Raw genomic sequence first — 26373 nt, forward strand, 5'->3', positions numbered from 1 at the left:
ACTAATAATATTGTATTATTGTTGAATTAAAAGATTTTTTCACACCGAAAAGTGAAAATTGACTGGTTTTTGGCTATACATCAAACGATCCTTCGTGTTAACCAGCAATTTACACTACACAATGTTTACTGCATGTAATATTAGGTTTCTATAAACTTTATGTTCGTTGGTCTTCACGATTCGTTGCTAAGAAATAACAATTATCGATTGTTCGAAAAATATCTGAATACCTAAATTTTAGAATATCACTCAAACTTAAAATATGGAATTAAAAACTAAATAATAATTTGTAAATTAAACATACAACCGAACTAGTTCGTACTTTATCTACAGATATTTTTGACAATGTTATAAATTATAATTATATCGATAACACTTCCTATTTAATACATTTTTAAGTTTGCATCTCATACTGCGTATGTATTCATTTACCATACAATTGTAAATATTGTTACTGTCGTTTTATTACAGCATATTATAACAGATTATCAATATGAATACAAAAATAACTTTAATAAAAAATATTCAAATATCGTTTCCCCGCAGCCAACGACTCTCAATGCATGAGAATTTATTATAATTCGAATAGTTGTAAAGCAGGGGTGGCCAACCCAAATGATCTTGAGGGTCACTTTGGAAATACATTACGAACACCCGCGAACCACATATACAATTATATTTGTATTTTGCTCCAATACAAAAAAATTTGTAGTAAACATTTTAAACAGGATTAATTATTATTATAAAATAAGTTTTGGTGTATTAATTATTTGAAATAAATATAATGAATTATTATTGTTTTTATAACCGTATTCTGAATCTAATTCTTTCAATAACTCTTTAAATTGTCGATACAAAAGCGCATGTGATCCATAAGCGGATATCAAGGGGAGCTTAGAGGGGCTTAGAACCCCCAAATATTTTAATAGCCCCCTCCCAAAATCGAAACTGTTAGAAATTCTATTCATTGTTTTTATAATTTATTTATAATTATCTGTTCGTTTTTTTGAAAATCGTAAAATAAGAAATAATAAAAAAATATTTACAGTAGCATTAACAACACCAATTAAATAGTTTTGGCTACTTGCGAAAGAAGTTTCAGTGCAATGAAAAAAATAAAAACTTGGCTAAGGGCATTGTTGGTTCAAGATAGATTCAGCAATCTTTCAATACTATTAATACTTTACTATACTAAAAAAGATTATCGAAAAAATGTAAAAAGCGATGATATTTTGAGTATCTTTGCTAATACAAATAGTTATTTCTCATTAAAATATAATATTAATTATTTTTAAATATACGTTATTTAGTGTTTTTTTAATACAATTTAAATATATCTATATTTTTAATGGTAATAAGTTTTACTTTTGTATGGGAAGGGGGGATGGGGGCGAAGTCCCTGCGTGTTATTTTGCATTGAATTATTATAGCACACCCAAAAATTTAACCAAATGTCTGCCTATGATGTGATCGAATGTAATTCACTGTTTTTATGACTACTAGAATAACATGGTTCATCAACAATATTTGGAAACAAAGATTTTGTTGATGAATCAGATTGTTATGATTATGTTGTTAATAATACGGCTTCCGCGTTGTGCCGACATCTCAGAATATTTTATTGGGAAAAAATTTTTTTTTTTCATAAATGTTTGATAATCTCGCGGACTGCAAGCATTCCAAGGTGGGCCATATGTGACCCACGGGCCATGGGTTGGCCATCCCTGTCGTAAAATCTTCTTCTGAAAACATATAGGTAATATTTTAAATAAATAAATCACGGCATCGTCTGAATCGTTAGTGCGCAAGTTTTGCAAATTTCAATGTTAGCCCTTATTTATCTAAAATTTGTTCAAAAAGCATAATACTGGAAGGAACCGTAGGCATGCGCTTATTGCTTTCGTTTTCCGCGAAAAAATAAAAATTATTCACATAAATGATTAAGCATTACATTTTACATATGTACGGTTGTGGTCAGGTTGAACGATTGCGATTACCTTCAATTCGCGTTCGCTCGGCTTTTCGATAGTCGAAGTCGAATGACGGGATTGACGTTTTCTGCAAGGGAAATTAACGGTGGTTCATCTTTGTTAATTATAACCAATTTGTTGACTAATGACCTGTGGTTTTTGTTGCGGTCGGGGATCTCGGTGATCACGAGCAGACGATCAGTCTACGATCTCTTCGGGACCCATTTCGAGCATTGAGATAATTTTGACTATGTCATCGTCCAAAGTAAGCGCTGGTGCGTCAACGATATTCGTAATATTCGGCTTGCTTATAAGTGGCGTATTAACGAGGAAGGGTATTTCCAGATGTACTGGACATCCCAAAACTAAAAAAAAAAAAAAACTAATAATAATAATATAATTGCAGATCCTACTTTTGTGTTAAAATAAGTCCATGGAATTTAAAATACGAGTATCTATTAAAATATAATTAAAATAATTATTTTCTATTCTTAAAATATATTAGTAACTATTTCCCACCTTAAGTATCTAAATCATATCGGAATTATTAAACCCCTAGAAAAATCTTGAAAATATGCCGATATTAAATATATATATATAAAAAAATCTCGTACTTTGGTAGTATCCATTTATAAGTCCTAAAAATGTCTTATAATACGCATACAGGATTAAATTAGAATTAAATTAAAATTTCATACTCCATATGGTTAGGACGGTTAAACCAATACCATATTTCTGTTAATTTTTGATACACATAATTTTTTTATTTCTCGGTGGTATTCACCGTCTCGATAGACTCATTTTCGCTGACAGCTTTTAACCCTTTTTGAACAGTGAATTGGATAACATCTCTAGACAATTTTCTTTTCTTTAGTAATTTTCTTCAGAAACTATGCATGTCACATTGCCCATATACGTTTCTAGTTTAATCTCCGAATGTTCCCTTCAGCTTGTTATTAGCAAGCACCTGCTGGACTTGGTTCACGTCGAGGGTCCACCTTGATTTATTCATTATATTTGTTTATTTATTTTTTATTTTACTTCTTATAAAATAATTAATATATCTTTTTAAATTTCATCATGTAAAATTCAAATCCTATCCATAATTACTAACCACATTATATATTTTAAAGGAATTCAAGTATTAATCTAAAGATTAGTTGTACATTTTAAATAAACTCTATACCATTAAAACATTATTTAAGATCAGTTGAAAAATTTTTTTTTTTTATTGTTGGGTTATATTTATGTTATAATAATAATATTTTAACTTAATTGACTCGATAACGTTTATCGTGTATTTAGTTATATAATATTATACAACAACTCACATCGATTCAAATATTTAACTTATCACAAAATTACTTTGGATAACTTAATTATAATTAATAATACGTTACGTTGCTGATCGATTACAGTTTATTGTAATTAATTTATTGTATTAATTTATACAGGAATATTGATGTATCTAAGTTGTGTTTGAGAAACCCAAAACTGTATTGCAATATTTATATTCGTATAGTTAATTGGTTGTTTGAAATTATACCCCTCGTCTATTACTCTTTCCCGACAACGAGAATTCCTCTTCAATATATAATATTCAGTGTCTTTTATTTATTAGATACTGTATTAATTATCCTTCTATGCATTAGAGTTTCGATATTGTTATCTAATATAACTCTAATATTAATATCTAATAATTACTATAATTTTCATGCACAGGTTTTTGATTAGCGATTTTTGTAACGTATAGTATACGAGTATAGGCGTACACGAAGACACATCAACTATCGTGCCTATATGTATACTGTGTTTGGTATAAAATCTATTCGTAATATTAATACTATCGATGAAAATCAAATAAAATGACATTCTAAATCGTGACTTATACGTTAAAAAATAAAATGTGTATATAATATCTAGGGGCATAAGTGATTGTGTCTTCACGACGGATTAACGAGACCTGCTCGGTGCGTTTTACCGAATCCATATAAGTATAATAATATATAATGATCATACACTATATTATATTTATTGGATATAAATCCAGTAAAAACACATCACTAGAATATTATTACGTTCGTAGACAGGTAGTATACAATCGTGATGTATAATTTATTTATATTTTTTGTTTGTATAAGACATTCACCGACTATGTTTACATGAAATAAACATATTGATGAAACACATTAATTTGAATTTTCGTATTCATTTCTTCTGTCTATAATATAAATGCTGATGGCGGGTTGCTTTACCATCAGATTACGAGTGTAAGTATCCAATTTAGATAGGTGAAAAAAATTAACCATTTCGCACAACAATGAGTTGTCGCGGTCGTTATCACAAAGAGGACGCGGCCGAACCGGTCTGGGCTACGCCGGCGGTGTGAGCCGTCGGCCCGGACGGGGACATCAGCTTTTGCCTGACCGTCGTCAACGTCATTACAATTAGTGTTCCTATATAATATAATAAATCGTGATTAAATGAACATTGTAGTTATATTCAATCCAAATCGTACCTCAACAGTTCTGAGTACCATTTTCTATGTTCGTCCGTATATTTTATATTTGTGACGTATATTTTATGACTTTTATTTTGTGACTAATATATCACGTAGATGCACACGATTGGGCGAAACACTTGAACAAAATTATTACTTAAACAATTCCAGAAAATCAACAATCAGAATATTTATATGTATTCGAATAAATTAGAAATAGTAGTAGAATTCAAAAAAAAAAATATTCTGGATATTTTAAAAACATATTGAAAAAAAGAGTTGATAAAAAACATAAAAGTAATAGACAACTGAGGTTAATTGTTTAATCAATTTAATTAAAATTATTGTTACTAATTTATTTATTAGAAAATTTATTTTGTGCAGAATAATATTTTTGTAATTTTATAATCGACATTTGCGTTGTATTAATTATCTACATAGCTGTATACTTACAAGAGGTAAGTCATCCAAATTTTTAACTGAGAAAAAATAATTTGTAGTTCAATCGATCGATTGAATATTATAACATTAATACAGAAAGTATAATGTACGATACTTGAAAATATAGTATTTACTGTACCCGTCATACTTAGTCGGTAGTTGAAAAGAACTCTAGTTTTATATTAGTAGTGACATCCAACGGGCGAATGTGTTACGTGCTTACGGTAAGAGTTTGATTAGTGAATAAATCGAACAATATTGTTCGAAGTGCATAAACCAGTGTTTTCCATGGGATGTACTGCGGCCCCTAGTGTGTTGTGAAATTTTGAAAGATTTTCCGTGGATACTAGAGCTCTTTAATTTTAAAAGTCCTTAAGTACTTATTATTGGCAAATAGATGTATAATGCCTATCCAAAATGTGTCATGGCTTAAACAATCACTAAACATTATATTTTACGATTAAAAAAAATTGGAAGCCTCTGGACTGAACAGCATTACTGCTTACAAGAAATATTATTTGAAAAATTTTGCGATTCCGACACGATCGGCATAATTTAAGAACTTACTGCAACGTTCACACGGATGGCGGCGCGAGCTATAGGGCTTTCTTATTATTATGTGGAGGAACATGATATATCGTTGCGATGATAAATCACGCGAACGGCGGCGGCTATGGCGGGACAATAATCGACTAGGCGCTTTTGACTTGCGTCATCAACCGGTACGCGAGGACGTTCAATCGACGCGGAGAACGGACCGGACGTGCCGATCGGATAAGTCGCCAAGCTAAAAGAGAGAATTCGATGGGAAGAGCGCGAGAGACATAAACAGAGATAGAGAGAATTTCGAAAACCCGTCTGTGGTAAGTCGCGTATAGTTGTCACAATCGCGAATGTGCATCAATCTTGTGTCCATTCGTCAGAAGGGGTCAAGCGTGCCTGTTTGACCCGCAGTCAAAAAATCCGTCTGCGGCATGTCATCCAACCACCAACACCGCACTTGTGTGACCGTCGAGTCAAAATATAAAAAAAATAAATGTTTTTTACTATAAAAAATTGAAACGTCCGCGAACCCGAAGCTAAACGCAAAACGGCATTATAATAATAATATGGTCGAACGACCGTATAATATTTCGCCGTCGTGGTGGTGTACGAGTTGCAAAAACCTAATCTAACCTTGCGAACCACCGTAGACAGCAGACGATCAAATCAACGCATGTCTTTATTCGCTAAATCGAAACACAATTGTGAATACAAAGTTTATACAGCTTAGTATTCATGTTGTAATCGTAAATTGCAACATCTCGCAGCAGTTCAGAAAAGTAAAAATAAGAGTCAAAATTGTTAGCCCGATAAACCTTTAAAATTTAAACAAACAAAATCCAAAAAAAAATACTTAAATTATTTTTGTAAAAATTCACAGTTAAAAATCGTATAGTTTTATAAGTTTTAATATCGACCTTTTGAATATTTCAAATGTTCAAATACATATAATATCTAGAACAACTAAAATATAACTAAAAACAACTTTTTATTTACATTAAAAATAAAATATTAGTACATAATCAAAATGATAAAAATGAAAAAGTTAGTTTATATTATAAATACACTATTAACTTAATTTCATTCGTTTAACAATTCAAATGTTGTGTTTTTGTTTTGTTAATGGTGAAATATAATACAATATACTTTGTAACTGGTAAAATAGATAAAAGCTTAAATTAAATTTTAATAAAAGGATGGGGGGAGTAGTGGGGTGATTGATTTTATTTTCTATCTATTTAGAGCCTCAACATATTAAGAAACGCTGATCTAGAACTTATTTTTGTATCAATGTAGAATTGTTGTTAATAAAACTTAAAGTTAAAAAATGAGTTATAAAAAATCTTAAGACGATTTGTAAAGGTTAGCCCGTGCCGACTTGATTTTGAATTTTGAGAATATTAATTAATTCATAATTTAATATTATATATTTCACATTTTTTTGTGATCTTATTTACAAATAGGAAAAGCTAAATTAGTTATATAATATGTTATAAATAAAATAAAATTGTCTATGAATTATGTTCTTATACACTTATTTTTATTTATTATGATTTATAAGATATATTGACTTTAATGTATGAAAGTACTATATTTTCAAAATTATATATTATAGTACATACATTCATACAAATTATTTTTTAAACGTTTCCTTTTTACAGTCGGAGTATAATTTTTTGGATTCTTAGACATAGCATGAGAGCAGCTCAGACTTCTTATCATCTTTAGTTGAACTTCCATGAAAATCATCCATAAGTTTAACTACTCTAACTAAATCTAAACTAAACATCTTAAATAAAACCTAACAATAAAAACAAATATCACAAATATCGTTTTTTTTCAGAAGAACACAAATAATATTGTTTTTAAAAACAATACCTATATATTTAAACAGTAAATGGTTCTACACATCTAACGAACTTAGTGCATTGCTTCATGAGGATGTATTTTAAATTTGTTTAAATTATCATTAAAAAAAATTATAGATAGCTCAAGTTGTTCTTTATAATTATTTTTGTAACATTTATTTTGCAACTGGATTGATATAAGTAGAGGATATTATTTCGTGCATCTTTTAACGCAGTGCAACAGTCAAGGTCATATATACCAAAAGTTATATTTTTAATATAAATTTTATTCTAATTGTTTCAAAACCTTTTGAATAATGGAATACTAGAACTTGAGATTGTACGGGAAAGTACAGTTTCAAAAACGTCATGGAAAATTATTTGGTAGTCGTGGTAGCGACATAATAGGTTAAGAAAATAAATGTTCTCTCAATTTTTGCTTTAATAAAACGCATGTGCCATTTAAATGCCTTATGTTTAATGCAGTGGTATCACTGAATAGACCTATAACAATATATGTTACCCTCTAATTTTCTGATGCATAAAAACAGTATAAACAGCAGTAGATTTATATAATCACTGAATTGTGAAAATAATATACGATTCGATTATCTTGATCAGTGTTTTTCAATTTTTTTTTTTAAACTTTCAAAATTAATGACTTATTATGACTACATTGCTTAATATTGGTAATTTTTGTTCTTTAAAAATGTCAGATTATATATTTTGCAGTTAATCAATTACAATTCTTCTGTATGATTAATTATTAAAGTATATTATTAGTATAATCATTATTTTAATATTTAATATATACAATTTGCATAAACTAATATTTAATTATTGATTGACGAGTATTAACTATTTAATACTTTTTAATTATAATCTAATTTTTTATTATTTTACGATTTATCATTAATGTATTTATTTATATTATAAAAAGATAATTTTAACAATTCATTTTTAGGTTTTAATAATGACATTAGTGAATGATAATATGATCTTATAATAAATTTAATACGGTTTAATATGATAAATAATGATATATAATTGAGAATTATTTGTAGTAAAAGTATAAGAATTATACAAATTTAGTTAATTCCAAATAATATATTAGCAAAATAATTGAAGGTCCTACAACGATAAAGGTCTATAGAAAAATTATCAATACCTTTTTTCCCCAAACAGAAAGTCAACTTAACCCTCCATGCTTGGTTAATGTACCTTATATACTTGTTATCCAAAAGTGATCTTTGACATATTATTTAGTTCGTGCCTAAATGCCATTAGTGCATCTTATTAAACAATTAACTTTTAGCAAATTCTTCACTTAGGACTTATGTCCGTGATTAATTCGTCACGCGAGAAATTTATCCTATATAGTACATATGTTATATGACGTAAAATGTGTATAATTTTTTTATTTTTTTGTTTGTTACACACTCGTTAAATATGAGTAAAATATGAGTAAAACTGCTGGCAATATTATCCATGTTAAAAGCATTTGAAATTATGTCATTGCAAATTACTTTCATTTCAAACCAAAACATAATTGTTCATTTAACAAATGGGTCCATTATATTATTAGACTGTTGTCTCGTTCAACTCTATCCATATACAAACTATAAACACACATATACATAACGTACTGTACCAAAATCATGTTAACTTCATGAAATTAAGAAAGGGGCTATATCAGCAATTTTATAACGATTGAACCGTACAAGCATTCTATAATTTGTAAAAAATTGTATTTTTACAAAATACTCGTATATTATCACAATAACGAGACTACTCGCTTGAATAGTAAATACTATTTTTGAAGTTATCTATTATTATTTTCTTAAACATATAAGGTACGTAGTTGGCTAAATTTTTCAATGCATACCTACTCTATCAACAAGTATTTTAGTTATTTCTATTTTGTCAGAAAATGTATGACTTTTTGTTTTTAATATTTTCATTTTATGCCTTACTATATCAACTGCTTTGATACGTTTTATAATTTATCCGACAAAGAAAAAAAAATATTACAATTTATATAAAACTGTTAATATGTATTAAGTAAAATACGTTTTAAATAACTTAGAAAAACATCACACAAATATTCCTTGGGCTAGTTAATTTATCTTATTTTTTATTTTTTTAGATTTGGTAATTAAATGATAGTTGAAAAACGAATTTGAACAAGTTTTGTACAATACCGCACTGCAGATACTTTCCGTTATTTTTTCAATTACCTAGTCTTTGTATGAAACCGATAATAGTACAACGATATTCATAAATAATTGTTTTCCATAAATAATATGAAATATGATTTATATCCCACAAACACATTCAATTAAAACCCTCCTTCTATATGTGCTCAATAACTCATCTTACAACACGTGCATAATGTATTTAGGTTTGATAGACATATTTATGTATAATATGGTATGTTATTGCAGCGATGATGATGTTATTTAATGATTTGTAATTTGTAAAAACTGAATTACGTTAGTAGTAGCATAATACCCACCTCTTAACGTTGAAATTTGAAAAAGAACATTATTGATACTTAACACATAAAATTATGTAACATTATTTTTCATATATTTCCTAAACGTCTTAATGAATAAGTACACACATTGCTGCAATCAAAATCGTTCATAATGTGTATAAATTGAATTTTAATAATGCTAATCAGCAAAAACCAAAGTAATATAGTAATAAAGTATTACACGCCTCCGTATATATTTTTTTTTATTGATAAATGGAAATAGTTGTCAATTGAACGTACAAATAATGGAAGTATTTTAAGGTTAAAAACAAACTAACTACATCTATATATATACAATTAAATGATTACCTTTATGAGTATAATGTAAATATATCCAAAAAAAATTATATTTCCTTGTAATTATTCACAATAGTCAATTTGAAATAAAATTTAATGTCGACTTTATACATTTAGAATTAAATCTTCATGCTCATTGGTAATATTACTTTTTTAATCGATCTTTTACATGTGAATTTTTTCGATAACTATGCGATGATTATACTATTGTCACTAATACATTATACTATCATCATCACACTAAAACGTATCAGTTAAACAAAAATTAGTTTGTAGTAAAATAAAAAAGTTGTTCATTATGTGTCTAAAATAAAGTTCTCGTTGAGTACACACAAATTTGAACGTTAATTTCAAATCGTATTGGTAGTGAAATTATTATTTTTTTACGAAAAAAAAAATTAAAACATATTAATGAAAAACCCGCATTATCAATATTCAGTGCCATATTGTTAACGTTAGTTTAATAAACATTCGCATTATTTGTCGTTTTCGAGAACCAGATAATTTACTGACCATATTGTATTTACCTACTGCGGCTTTGGTATACCTGGTATAGTTGTATTACATTGTTCAACAATTATAAACAATTATTAAATTATAGTTTGGAAGTAAAATTTATAAAATAATCAATTTTCATTAAATGATCCCATATCATTTCTCTTCTCTGTATAGTCATGCAGTTTTATAGATTAATATAAAATGTTGAAAGCTAAATTTAAAAAACAAAAACATTTTACATAATGTAAAACGTACCAATAAAATTAGCGCTAGAGTTTATTAAATTCGGTTGTTTGATTATATTATACAATTTAGTCTAAATCTGTAATTAATTTCCTATTTATATTAGGACTTCATTTTCTTGTGCCCAGATTTTAAAATTCATTAATTATTGAAATATATGACGATTTTTAAATGTTTATACTCTTAAATTATTCTATCACCATTCAATACTAAAGTAAATATTATTTAAGAGTAATACATTTGTATAATTGGTATAATAATAAAAACATATTTTAACAAAATACCACTTTCATCATATTTTTCATCGTAATATCGTTACGGTTTTTATTTTGCATTCTGGATATTATTATTGGCTTATATTATATATAGGTATTGTATAAATTATAAAATTTATAATATTATGAGTGATAAAAAGCGCGGTACGATTGTAGGCTTGTTGAAAAATTCGTTTGAGTAAATAAACGAAGAACTATTTATTGCATGGTCCATGCCACGTAGCATATTATAATATTAAAAGATCCGTTAATATATCATTGATATTTGTAGACGATTTAAAAAATAACGTTAGGTGATACATTCTCGTCGCACTAAATAGGCTTGAAATTTAAATAAAACATAATTAACTGCGCACGACGTATACAATAAAATACCAACGTGGATCTAAAACCATAAGTGGCGTACAAAATGTTTCAAACTCCCAGAATCTACCACGTGGTGGACATGGATTGGTGTGTCTTTTTAAAACGGGTCGTCGTGCATAGACCTGAATGGAACTAAAAAATTTAATGAAAAAAATGAGTAATTAAAAAAAAAATTGTTTATAATAAATTCAGACACACCGCCGGTGCACCGTCATCGTCGACGGCGGATATCGTATTTTAGGTACCTGCGTGTAAGATCATTACGGCTTGTCGATACTTGATGTTATGTATAAATTATACAGGTATAAAATATATGATACGCGGACGATTGCACGATAACCGCGATTTCGTTTGATTGATAAGACGAAGATCGCAGCGGCGGGAAAAAGGTCAATTACGAGTAACACACATATACACACGCACGCACACACACACACACACACGCACACACACACACGCGCACACACACACACACACACACACACACACACACACACACACACACACACACACACCGTATACACGTTTAAGCACTCCGTTAAACACACAGCTCGTACAACGGCAAACCCTCAAGGCACCCACAGACGGGGAGGGGGTTTCACGCGAATGCATCGCGCATATAAATACAACGGCGGTGTACGGATGAAAATCGTGGACACTGCAGTCGAGAATCGACGAACCGTGCGAGACAGCGAAAGTAACGTGCAAAATATTCTAATAACAACAACACTTCAACAATACATCACGCATTATCTTCTCGTCCGTCAAACGCATCGCCTAAGACCAGTCATCATGAAATCGGTACGTACTTCTACAGTAATGCGGACTTACAAAGAATACCGTAACGCGACACGATCGCTTTGCAACGTTTTCCGCTGAACGTTCGCGCCCAACGCCCATACACACCCATCAACCGCACGATCCCTCGGCTACCCCATCCCTCGCGTTCGTATTAATTTTACCCACCACTCGGTTGTCGGTTCTACCAATGCGTTCATCGTACCCTCACCGTACACCCCCGAAGAACGTCATCCGGTTTCCAGGTTCGGTACAGCCATGCGCCGCGCACCGTCAAAATCGAACATGTCTAATTTTCATGTTCCACCGACCGGACCGATTGGACACCTTGTTTCCGCGCTGCCCATGCCACCGTTGGTTGAGAACGTTTCGTTAAACGTTATTGTTTGTTTTCTCGAACGCTTTATGCATAAGATTGTAATTCGGAACGCGTTGTCGTCGTATACCGGTACCGATTGAAAATTGACCACGAGCACCAACTAACTATTGTTTTCATTAATCTTTAACGGATATTTTCTTAAAATTCAAAAAATTACCCAACGTAATAATATGTTTGAAATATTGCTGATGCATAATAGTTACCGAATAAAATCACAATCCAATCAGTTTTTGTATAGCAACTTTGCCCGTATTCCGTACAACATATAATGTCGATGATTTTTACTTTTTTTAATTACTCAAAAGTTTCTTTAAAGTTTAAAAATACGAGTATTAAATTATATCGTATTATATTTATGTGTTTAAAATCAATTTTCAGATTTTTAAAACTCTATAAAACTCTTTGTCTTTGTTCTTTTTAAATTTTTTAAAAAAAATAAAAATAAATCTAGTAAGACATCAACATTTCAAATTTCTCTTTAAATTACGTTATCGATTTCGAATGATTGAACTGAACATGTAATAACATTTAATGCAACATTATAACCACAACAATATATTGCATTTATCCTTTCAGACCATCGTAGTAGTATGCAGCATGTTGGTTGGCTTGGCTAGCTGTCAACAATACCAACCAACAACTCCTATCCCAATCGTCCGGTATGAAAATGACGGAGTCAATTTCGATGGATCTTACAAATGGGCGTAAGTAAAATTATAATATACTGAACCATGATTGCCGACTTTGTAATAGTATTTGGGGTTTCAAAACATAAATTTCATTCGACGATTTTTGATAGTGTTTCGTTTAGTTGGTGTGCAATAGAGTATGAATAATTTTTATTAAAGATATCTATAGTAAATATACTTTAGTTTATGATTATGCAGGAGTATATATAAAAATCAATAATAAATTCATTATTCAGTTAAATTAATTATTCAGTCACTGACAGTATATTAATATTAATCAGTTTTACCCAAAAGTAAAATTCGCTTTAAAATTCTTATCATCATATGAGTGATTGTCATAAGCTCATTAAATTTGAAATCTCTCACGTTTCGATAAGCACGAAATATTATTTCCGTTACTCGGTCTCAATCAAATACTATTTTAATTTTATAATTTTCGTCGAATAAATGCTTAAATACATACGAGTAATGTGTGCGAGTATAATACACATTGAACAAAATCGTGAAGACATACTTTATAGGTAAATCGACACAACACCGCGTGTCAGAATAGTATAATCGTGCATTGATTATTTTGAATTTTCTAAGTTTATTAATTTTCGTAATTATGGGTTGTACAAAAATTACACGATGCGTGATGAAATTGAAAAAAGCAACAATAACATAATCATCTTCGCCGACAAAAACATAAAATCCGCGTCGCTCCTAAACTTTTTTATTGACATTTGTATAATGTATGTCACTACGTCGCACATTCAAAAACACGTCCTGTACAAATGCCTAATATTATCTTTGCAAACGAAACAACAACAACGTTTATAATGTGTTTAGTGTTTAACGAACAATAGTCATCGTAATGTTTTTAATAGTAAAAAAAATTAAATTATAAAATACGTTAGCGAAACTGGTTTTACGTCTATAAAGCCGGCGTATGTAATCAAACCTAACACACATATGTACACATGTTAACTAACTCCTTGACCTGATCGTGTAAACAACTCCTTGACCCCCGTGATCCACGGCAGGATGACCGCAGCCTCCGATAAAGCAGCAGTCACACTTTGACCCAGCCTCCCGGTAACGCGCGGGCGTTCGCGAACTCGATGACACAACGAGTACTTGGCCACGACTACATACGCTCACGACGACATTCATTAATAATAATAATAATAATAATAATAATAATAATAGTAAGAATATTAATACAAATATCACAATGAAAGTCATCGTCTTTAACGAATGTCCCGAGGGCTGACAGCACGCGCGGAACAATAGTTTTCGTAGACCAAAATGATATAACACAGCAATCACATAACACCACCGGCTTAATAGTTTCTCGAACTGTTCAAACTAGGAGAGTAGACGATTATTCCCTATATTTTTATTATAAGTTCTTTTATCACTTCAACTCAATCAAAGGAAATTGATAGAATTCTATTTAGTCTCCCCCTCCTTCAACATTACGATCCCGTAATTCTCCGTAGAACGTAAAGCGTAACAATATTTGTTATAAATTTGTACACGAAAAATGTGTTCGTGCGGTGCGACGAAACGATTTTCGAAAATGTTTCATTCAAAAATTAAAATTGTTTACTATTCGTATTTCAATCGAAAAAATAATACACGATAACCTATAGCATCGCGCAAGAAATACACCCGTTCACCCGATGATATAATCGGCATACACGTTGAACACGATCGTCGCGCGGCCCCGTCGAAGTCAATGGTCAACAGTCGTTTCTTATCTGGGTCATCGCGTTTCTCATCGTCGTCGTAGTCGAGTCGGATACTGATCCTTTTACACGCAATCGTTTTGTTAGTAATTTTCTCTCTACATATATGCGCATGTGTATGCAGATGTTTGTGGGTGTGTATGTGTGAGCACGTGCATATGTAATGATGTAACTAGGAGGTGTTTACCGGGGAGAGGCAGTTCATTTTTTAAAACAAAAAGTTCAGAAACATAAGTCAGCAAATTCCAAAGTATTGGGCTCCTTTTTTTTTTAAATGCGTCACACCATATTAGTATTATTATTATTATTATTGTTATTATTAATATATCATCAGTTCAACTCATTTAACATTTTCGATTATCACAGATTTGATATTTATTTTTTCGTGTTAATAATTTAAATTAATATCTTACCAATGGTGAGTGGCGAAAGTGGGGAGGGGTTAGATAATAACTTTACCTCATCAATAAAATATCTGAAGGGCAGTTCCCCCCTTCTTACCTCCCTCCCCCATAGATAACGCTCTAGTATTTGCATGTGCACGCATCAGTGTACAAGTGTATATGTTTGTTTCTTAACTTAAGCATTGGCTTACATAAAATCGATTTATCGTTACGTGTCCTTAGGTCACACGCACCTAGCACATCCTTGAACGCGTCAGCCTTGATCCTTGGCATGCTCGTGTCAAAGTCTTCCTGAATATTTACACGCACTCGTCTATGTCGCAACCGCAGAACCGATCGTTTGGTGTTCGTAAACGATCAGTATCCGATCAACGGGGTTCACGAGTACGATGATTACCATTAAAATAATAATGTTATTTAACGATAGAATGGAACTAGGTACAACAATGATGGTTAATAATACAAAATATTCACGTTGTTCGTTTGTCTTGATAGCATTATGCGTTTCGACCAATCGGCAAAACATGTCTATAACTGTTACGAAAACGTTATGCTAACGTTTTTAAGTCGAAAAGATAAAAAGTTGTACTTACGGCGGCTTTGGATAATTATTATGTTGGTTTTAAGAGAATATCTTATGTTCGTACATTTATTCGGTTCGACGTTGGATCGCTAAAAACAATATTAACGTGCGTACCTTGTAAATCGAAGCTTATGTTCACGTATGAATTTTGACTTAATAAATAAAATGTAAATTATTATAATATTATGATATCTCAAATTGTCTGCGATAAACGTTTATTATTGTATAGCGAACTTGGATGGCCGGCGTCTTGTGTAGGCAATTTAAGCCCACTCGTGTACACGATTAACGTTTTATCCTCTTACATTTATTTTCGACATATTTCACTATTATATTTCATAACTTATTATAAATAATGTAACTTCATTGATTAATAATTGTACACCGATTTTCAGATTTTAAAAATTTCCTAGCTGATGTGTGTATCTTAATACTTTTATTTATTCTTATTTAAATTTGTTTTATATATATATATATATATATATATATTATATTTATAATATATTTCTTTAAACATCATGAAATTGAGTTGATTCCATAAACATTTTTACTCTGTGTATTATTTTTTAACATTACTTTTGATGAACACGAAACATCATCTTTCCTAAACTCTACATATCTACATTTGTTATATTATTTTAAGTGGTTTTTAATTTTATAATTGGTAAAGAAATATATATATTTTCCAAGCTTTCACTTAAAACTGTTCTTATTTTTCTTATTTTTTAGTTTTTTTCTTTTTTTGCATCCTACAATATTGCAATTTAAATTAAACATAAATAAAACTGAGCCGTCGAAGTTACAGTGTCTGCAAAATATAAATGTCGTATAACTTTCAAGTTTTATGCTTAAATTTATAACATAAAGCTATAATATAAAGTTATAAGTTAAGACTTTAATACGTAATACATAAAATATAATTGTATTTTATCGCGTCCATTGGTATCTATTTCATAAAACGGATTGGTATATGGAAAATTAAAAAAATATTTATCGTTCGTAAATTATTATAATAAATCATTATCGGTACTGATGGTAACATTCGATTTGAAATAATATTACAATATTTTTAACCATCGATGCGTGCTAGTGTACAATAATAAACCGTAACATGTTGGGTCGATCGAAATTGTTCAGTGTTTGCACCGAAGGCTTTTTCACCGACTTTCACTGTGCATATATCGACGAAAATACTCGCAGCGCATCCATGATAAATAAATCGTATTTAGACCATATTTAAATGACGTAATACGCAAACCCGATACTTTCTCCGAAAAAAAAAAAAATAATAATAAAAACGTTACCTGGCCGTCTCTCACGACAACGAACCCACGTGTGCTCGGATGTCGTATTGCTCCGAACGGATCGCTCTATTAGAGGGAGAAAGATAATGATAAACACTAAAACGAGCTATCGTGGATAACATACAGCTGAAGACGGATTATTACGTGATAATTGAACACCCCGAAGAAACAGCGACTGAAGACGGTCACACTGACCACAAGAACCAAAATTCGTTCGAATAATAACGATTTAGATCCGCCGCGACAATGCATACAATACATAACAACAACAACAACAAAATAATAATAATAAGCCGGGACGCGGCGACGATTCGATTTTTGTGCTCCATCATGGCGTATAATAATCTTACTTAACTCTTGTCGCGCGTTGCACAATATTACAAGAGGAGAGGCGAAAGAAGTGCGTGCCAAGCACGTACGCGCGTGCGCAACAGTAACGAAAACAAAAACAACGAAAAAAAAAATATACGGTTTACAACACGAGTGCAACAAGTGTTATTGCGAGGACGAGAAAGTCTGCGGGGCTTGACCCCGAACCGTTTGACTCGATCGCGACCATCCACCGGACGGATGACCTGCCGACGGTTACCACCGCCGGCCGGTGGTGTTCGACCTACCAACGATCCGCGGGTCGGACACGCCCCTCCGGGATGGATAGCCGGCCAATCACGAACATTCGTGCGGTATACGTGGCGGTGCGCGTGAAACGGACGGGGCCGCGCGGCCGCGGCGACCACGACCTATGACCGCGGTGACCGTGAAATCGACGCCACGACCCGATAACCGTCGGTCGGACGTGTCGCGGAACGTGCAAGTCTCCAGATCCGCTATTGTTCGCCGCTACAACCGGTGTCGTCGTTGAAAACGACACGCAGAACGGATGATCGATCCTGGAGGCAACACGAAATACATTCGATGACCACTGTGTACGCAACTATTAACGGATCCGTTTCAAACTGTAAAATGTATACGTGCCATCGATGGTGACTAATTCTATCCACGCAATCGATTGTCGACGACCGATTGATCGGCGGTATCAGTCTACTCGATTTTTTTGATTTTTTTTTCCATAAACTCGTATATGTCACCATAATTATTTATTTCAAATGAATATCGTATGGAAATGAACTTGATGATTTATGACCATAATCCGATACTGCGTAACACAATACCTAGACGACACACGCAAAATCGTTCGTTTTATTGCTGGCCGGGTGCGCGCGTACTGCACTTTTATTGTTCGACGATTGAAAGTAATCCGTCTTTAAATGGACGCGCGTGCGCCGAACAATGTGCGATTACCGCGGGAAGTGTTATGGATCGAAAACCTAGGCGTGTTTCTGCGGTGTGTCTAACGGGAGATTGCTCCGATCATCGTCTCGTGCGTTATACATTACAATGCGCAACAATCGGGTCGGTATAATAATTCCTTCGACCTCAAAAAAAAAAAAAAATATATAAATAATCCGGTCGACTGTTTTCGGCGGCACATGCGATCTCCTTAAAAAACGTGGCTCCCCGTTCCATAATACATACGTTCGTTCGTGTCCCGCCACCCACTTCGATCGGGCCCATTGTGTTGCCGCATGCAACAATAACAGCAATATTATGATGTAACGCGAGACACGTCACGGTAAAACGGTAACGAATAATTGATGTACCATACAACATGTACTGAACGCTCGGCACGTATGTAGTACGCGTATACGTAATACAGTCTTATTGGCTGGCCACCGGAAACCGCGTGTAGCGTTCCTCTCGCTTATGCTAATGACATGTTTTTTAAATCAAAAGCATTCCGGTTGCACCCGAGATGTGGGCCGAACCGTGCAGGTCCGTCCGTCAAGGTTACACGGACACCAGTGGAGCGGTTCGTTCCGAACGAAAAATCCTGAAAAACCGTATTAAAATTCTTACTCACGTACACAACGATGAACGCGCGTCGATACGATGGCCGATCCGAATACATGTACTTTTGTTATTATTATAATAATAATATAATGACAGATTATACTAAAACTAACCAGTAGTAACTAACCTACTCAGAACCTAACCTGATCGATGATAACTATTAGAATATTTGTCGGTTATTTATTGAGCCGATCGTCTTCGCGCGCGACCACAGCGCTCGTTACGGTGCACGTTGTATGCACATACGTTATTCGTCAACCGCGCATTATTGTCGCATCCCGTACCCAAGGCTGGCCCAAGCAAAAATAGTGCACTAAGCAAAATCAAATTTTGCCGTCTTTAAAAAAAAAAAATTGAGCTCTTATTTTAACATAGCCCCCCTATTTTTCATGTGACATGTCTACATAAAAAATTTTAATTTTTTATTTTATGTATAAAATTGTATGTAAAAAAACTTAAAAATGATTCCTATAATTATCAAAACCCATCATTATCGCGACTTCTTACGGTGCATTCCATCTATTCGCAATGCCGTTGTTTCCGTACCAAGACACTGCGATATCGTTGTTCCGTTGACGCGTACGAGGCCGGCAAAGGATGATGGAAAACGTTTGACGATAATAATTTGAAAACGACCGGAAGGCGATCATAATAATAATCACAATAACTGTTTATATATGTATACGTTTCGTCTATTGTTCGTAATATGTAATATTATCGTATTCTGTAACAATAACGGCCGATTCGTCGTGTACGTTGTACGCGATGGCGTGTTCTATCCAATTAGACCAGTGTACTGCGTTTGAATTTATCTTTGTATATTTATCACGAATTTGAATTTGCACGTTTGTACATTATACGGACAAATGTTCTTCGCACATTTACGAGATAATAACACGGAAGAAAACCTGAGATGGGTTCTCGTCGGTCGTTTACGTGATACCCGATTGAACAAGTTCGTTATCGGCTGACCTTTTTGACGACCCAATTGAGCACCGTAAAAAGAAAATATTGTGTACAACGTTGTCAGATTTTTACTAGTATGTGTTGATAATTAATAGGAAACTATCTTACTCATCGTTTCTCAACCTTTTTAGTGTCGCGACCCCTAAAATAGGTATAAAATATGGTCAATCACTTTGCGACCCCCCTCCATCTATATTAGGTAAAAATTTGATTTGAATTTACATTTTGTAAATCAGTGTTTTATTATTTTTGATCTACGTGACCCCAAGTCAAGGTGTTCGTGACCCCTCTGGGGGTCTCGACCCCCTGGTTGAGAAACGCTGATCTAACTATTAGTCGAAAAAAATTTCGCTATTGATTGATAGGTACCACGGAAGTTTAAAATAACTGATAAATAGGAAACCAGAATTTTATTTATAACGATTGTATGTGTCTACGCTGTAAATAGTAGCCATTCTATTCTGTTGTCTCGTATGCTCATGACGTATTCCTAAATAACGTGTATTTTGCAAATTGAAATGGAAAATAATGAAAAAAAAATTATTTTATCTGAGAAAGGCAAAGAGTTAGCTAATGTCGGAGCTTTCAGGTATAAGTTTATTGGGATTAGACAAAATGGTGAGTTATTGAAATATTCTACGATACAAAGCGGCAACGTGCACCCATTTTCATGCTCAATTGTGTGGTTTTTTGGTTTTTTTTTTTTTTGGTTCCTATTGTTTGATTGTAACTGTGCTCAATCGGGTTACGAAAAAGATGAATCATGTTCAATCGGGTTCCAGCCGGTCGTTTTCGTCAAAACTAGGGATGAGTAGTATTCATGCAGCTAGTAAAGGAAATGTTCGCTTAGCCTCTCCCCCTCTCTCTAACATTTTTTTTAGCCCATAACTATAAATTAGATGATCCTAAACGTGCAATAATACTTACTATATCAAAATCATTCCAAATACATATGATTCATAGATTAATATCAATATTCAATCATAATGGTAATAATAAAAAGAATGGTTAATCCGTGAATTCAACGCTTACTTTTCGTGCAAACATTGTTTTTTTATATCTTGATCTATACGTTAAACTTTTTATACATGTATTTTATTTTAGTTTGAAGTATTTATTATAATGGGAGTTGTACGATGTCAAGTTTCCACTAATCTAGTAATCCAGCGCTATATTTTCCGTGCTTTTATAATCATTTTCTTTCAATTTTTAGGCCTAGTTGCGCCCGCGGAAATTAATTATTTGTTTAACTACTACTAATGTATAATAGAAACCTTTGGCTATTACTTGTTGCCTTTTGCGAACACTATATTCACGGTAAACACTTCCTCTCTGTTCGACAGATACGAAACCGGCAACGGTATCCAAGCCCAGGAGAGCGGTTACGTGCAGCCAGCCCAAGATCCCAGCCAATCAGCCCTGAATGTGGAGGGCGGATACTCGTACACCGCACCGGACGGCACACCGATCAATGTTAAATACGTCGCGGGTCCCCAGGGATTCGTGCCCGTCGGTGACCATCTGCCCACACCACCACCATTACCGCCAGCAATCGCCAAGCTCCTCCAGTTCTTGGCCACCCAACCTTCCACACCGGAACCGGCTTACAACAAGAGAAAGTAAACGCATCCTCTTGCGTCCACATATCCCAACACACCCGATCGATTTGTACTACATATATTCTTTCGACGTATCATATTATTATTATCAATATTATATACAATACCCATTCAAAGGTTTAATTTATATATATATTTGTATTTGTAACATTTTTTCAACAATACGTTGACTTTAATTCTTTATACAGTTTTTACTTTTTTTTTTTTTATACTGTGTTTTGTTATTTTGTTATAATATTATAATATTGTTCCCTTCTATTATTCTATACACATAAATATGCCATGGAAATTCGTTTAGTGCATATTAATGCTTGATTTTATATTGTAATCGAATTGACGTGTATTATTTGTATTGATGTTTTAATTAAACACATTTTATTTACGTATATATTTATATAAATATATTTTTATAGTTTTTTCACCATAATAATAATGTTTTTATTTCAGTTTATTACTGCTCAATGTTATCACGTATAAATAATATATTTGATTAAATCATATGAATTAGGTAAAACATATCATGTACCTATCATAAATTATCACTTATTTGAGAAACTATTGTGTATGTCAATAAAAGGCAATTCGAAAAAAAAACAATAAAATACTACTTTTACGCTACCAGTAATATTCGGTGAATAAATCGACAGGTTTAACGAAAATAACTCGGTAAGATACATAATTTAAAAAAATAAATTTTGGCCCAGGGGGTTGATTGTAGGATTTTTGGACTGACGTTGTTTATATAATACACGATTCTTTGTGGTTTAAATGTGCAGCTGAAGCGTAATCAAGTCCAATTATGCCTATAAATTATTATTATTAATATATTATTTTCATTTTTTATTTATAATAGGACAAAAATAAATAGTAAATTACTGTAATAATCTAAATTTTATTGATTATTAATATTGTTAATATTTTGTTAAATGTATTTTTAATTTATTTTATAAGATAGTATAATAAAAATAGCAAACTTGAATTTTTTAGAATATTATTAAATAGGTACACATGATTCAATCAAAGGTGTTAATTTAAGTTTCTACAAAAAAAAAAAAAACAATATTTCTTATTTTATGAAAATACGATTTTAACCTTCGGGAATTTGATAATCATCTTAAATTGTATCAATCGTATTCCATGGAACCCTCTGGTAGAACTTCATCAAACAATTTTAGGTGTGCAATTTTATTTTTGTTAATCGATACATCATCAGGACTTGTGACATTTTTCGGGAATAGGTTTTTAACTGTTCACATTAAAGATCCAATGTATTCCCAAGTAAGCTGTCAATAAAGTTTCGAGCTATTATGGTACCGGATAGTTCCCGTGAATAATAAAATTCCCCATTTGTTGAAATTTTATAGTTTCATTTGTTGATTTTCGAAACATTTTCACCCGTGGATGTGAACGTGGACGTATTATTTTTATTGTATGCCATCTGCAATCCCTTTAAATCGAAATTATCAGACGTTTTCCTAAATATACCTAAAATATATTATTTGCCACCGCAATAATAAAACACATGCACTCTTTGACAGAATAGACCCGATTACACATTTAACGACCACAAAATTGTGGTGACTTGAGACAAAAGAATGCCTCCGAATTGGTAAATAATAATGAATTACGGAGTAACCTTTCAACAATAACACTGAAAAATCTTATCACTGTATGGTTACGATTTTGGCTAAATAAGCGTTATTAATGGGATTATCTATCAAACACGTGGAATCACAGTCTTAGAAGAATTTTTTAAGAGAAATGCGTGAATTAGACAAGAAAAAGCTTGAGTTCAGAACTTGCCTTATTTATCTCTTTACTAATTATTTGCAGTGATGCTACAATCTTGAAACTAAATACATTTTTTTGAAATTTTCTCACATGATGTGTCTCTTCTTAGTTAACACATTCACGCACTATCTCAATTTTTAATATTTCGTGACATGCGTCGTTTCTCAAACAAGTAGTACAAATATTATTATTAAATGTATACTAATACTTATTTTATTTACATATTATAATCTTAATAACTTTTGGATAAGCTGAGTTCAGTTAAGAAATATTTAACAGGTCATTATAATAATAATAATAATTACGATATATTATTATGCACACATAGGTGTCACTTTTCACTTTTAAAATCCTATTCTTATATTAAACAGCTGTGTAAATGAATGAATGTTTGCTAAGTAAAAGTGGACATGCAGACAAAGTGAGTTTGACCTGTTATTCAAAGAACCTATATTTGTGACATGTATACTTTTACATTTTAAATATAAGCATTTAACTTGTTTGTGGTTAAGATGACCGTAAAAAAAAATGTATCATAATTATCAGCTATATGGAAGTGGTTCTTAAACTAAAACACTTCGGAGTAAATTCTGAATGATTTTTATAATACAACTCTTTAATACTACATGCATATATATTGATATTGCGAAATGTTACAATTTATTTGAGGATATAAAAAAACAATGGTAAATTTAAACTAATTTCAAAATAATGTTGATTTACAAGATTTACTTTTTAACTTTATATTTAACATGTCTTTTTTTTTTTCTTAAAGTCACTTTATACGATTTCGACCAGAATGATTACTCCGGTAAACAAATAAAAAGTTTAATTTTTAGGAAGTGGATTTACCTAGCTGGTACTTTAAGGAGATAATTTATATAATTTCTTGACAATTTTCCAAATAGTTTAACAAAATGGAGAAAAAATTATAAAAAAGTTAAAATTTCAACAGGGATTTGAGCCCTAACTACTAATAATCATATATCATTTCGGCACACATTTTTTTTTTTTTTTTTTTGAATCTGTGTAGACGTTATCGTTATACTCTGATTATTGCAATTTTAAGAGATTTTTAATAGAAAATTTTATCTGGTTGATACTTTAAAAATTGTGATTTTCAAATTTCTTAACATTTTTTTTAATAATTTCGAAGAACTGACGAAAAATCATTGAAATATATATAGTAACCGGTTTTTGACTAAATTGAATTTTTGTTTTCTTTTTAACTCGAAATATAATAATCATACATAAAGGAAATTTTCACTGAATGCTTATATTACCTTGATTTAAATTTTAAAAGACCATTGTAGCAATACCATTCACCTAACATATCTTACCCGACTTATAAATTTCAATCTTTTTTATTTTAATCAAGTATAGCGTAAAAATTAAATATATTTTAATTTTTTAGTTAATTTTATATTAAATGTTTTATGTTTTAAATCTATAATAGTATTTTTTGTATCTATAATATTTTTGGATGTTAATATAAGAAATTATAATGATACAGGAAATGGCTCATTATAATTTAGTTTGTATTTTAATAGAAAATATCCATTTCTTATAAGCAATTAAAATAATTAATTAATGAAAATTATATTATACTCGTATTTATTTATAATGCAGTAGTTATAGTTATATGGTATTTATATCAATTATATCAAAAGTAAATTCAGTTATTTAACAAAGTTTTAGATTATAAATTTAACACTTTTTTTTTTTTACATAAATTAAATAAGTAATAGCAATTGTTAACCATTAATTAATGTAATAACACATTTTAAGTGTAAACCTGAATTTTTCTATAAAATGTATGACTTATCCTTGAAATTATTAAAATCTGATGCCGATAAAAAGTTCTTATTACATTTCTAGATAGGAATTCTGTAGTAAATGTATAAAAAAAAATTGTCATATTAGTAAAATAAATGTATATACGGAATTTATTCATAGTCCGTTAACGTTCATAATGATTGATGCCGTTGAATATTATATAGGTAATTACGAATTGCCCGAAAAATAATCGACTCTCATCATTTTTTAGGCCAATTAAATACGATTTTTGACAGTGGCATTAAATGCAGTCGAAAATTTAAAAAGTTAATGATAGCTTTTATTCATCACACATGATTATATTAAGTGTTATAAATTATTTAAATTATGGTGCCGAATACTTTTAAAAACTATTGCATCACATTGTTATTATTATTATTTTTAAAAAGTTGCCCAAAATATTACTGACTCGTGCTGTACTTGATTCAATAAAATATTATGTAATTCAACCGATTACGGGAACATTATAGAAAATTAGCTACCACCTGCAATATCGAAAATATTCATCGCTTAAATATCATAAATTTATAATAACTATAATATCTGTGTTAGGATAATATACATATTTAACTATAAACAAATTATTAAGCACTTATGTTTCAATCACATAGAAATAGGTAATAGTAGAAGACGAATAAATAACATACGATTCCTTGGGCTATACATCCCGCGCATGCCCTTGTCACCTTGTACTACAGCTTCAATTTTTGCTATACTATACACAGTATACCGAGAGCGTTCGTTAAAATCAATTATGATCAAATCGCAAATTATTTTAAAGGCAAACTCATAAAACGGACAAGGACAAGACCGTTTAACATTTATGCAAACCAATGTACCAATT

At 31.3% G+C, this 26373-nt stretch overlaps 1 protein-coding gene and 1 long non-coding RNA gene across 3 annotated transcripts; one reads left to right on the forward strand and one right to left on the reverse strand.

Moving 5' to 3' along the window:
- Positions 1-1385: 1385 nt before the first annotated feature.
- LOC112689817 lies at positions 1386-21620 on the reverse strand. Of its 2 annotated transcripts, XR_003149149.1 has the most exons (4): positions 17407-21620; positions 2121-2335; positions 1998-2058; positions 1386-1742 (listed from the first exon to the last, which is right to left on the reverse strand). It is a non-coding gene; the product is annotated as an uncharacterized LOC112689817 (long non-coding RNA). The 2 variants fall into 2 exon arrangements; XR_003149148.1 differs by lacking the exon at positions 1386-1742 and having other exon boundaries at positions 1810-2058.
- On the forward strand, positions 12155-22110 carry LOC112689816 (endocuticle structural glycoprotein SgAbd-8-like). The gene is made up of 3 exons (XM_025563678.1): positions 12155-12317; positions 13270-13397; positions 21627-22110. The coding sequence occupies exons 1-3, from the start codon at positions 12159-12161 to the stop codon at positions 21904-21906; spliced, it is 567 nt and encodes a 188-aa protein (XP_025419463.1). The 5' UTR covers positions 12155-12158; the 3' UTR covers positions 21907-22110.
- The last annotated feature ends 4263 nt before the right edge of the window (positions 22111-26373 follow it).

Source organism: Sipha flava, unplaced genomic scaffold (assembly GCF_003268045.1).
Source record: "Sipha flava isolate LNK unplaced genomic scaffold, YSA_version1 472_pilon_pilon, whole genome shotgun sequence".
NCBI lineage: Eukaryota > Metazoa > Arthropoda > Insecta > Hemiptera > Aphididae > Sipha > Sipha flava.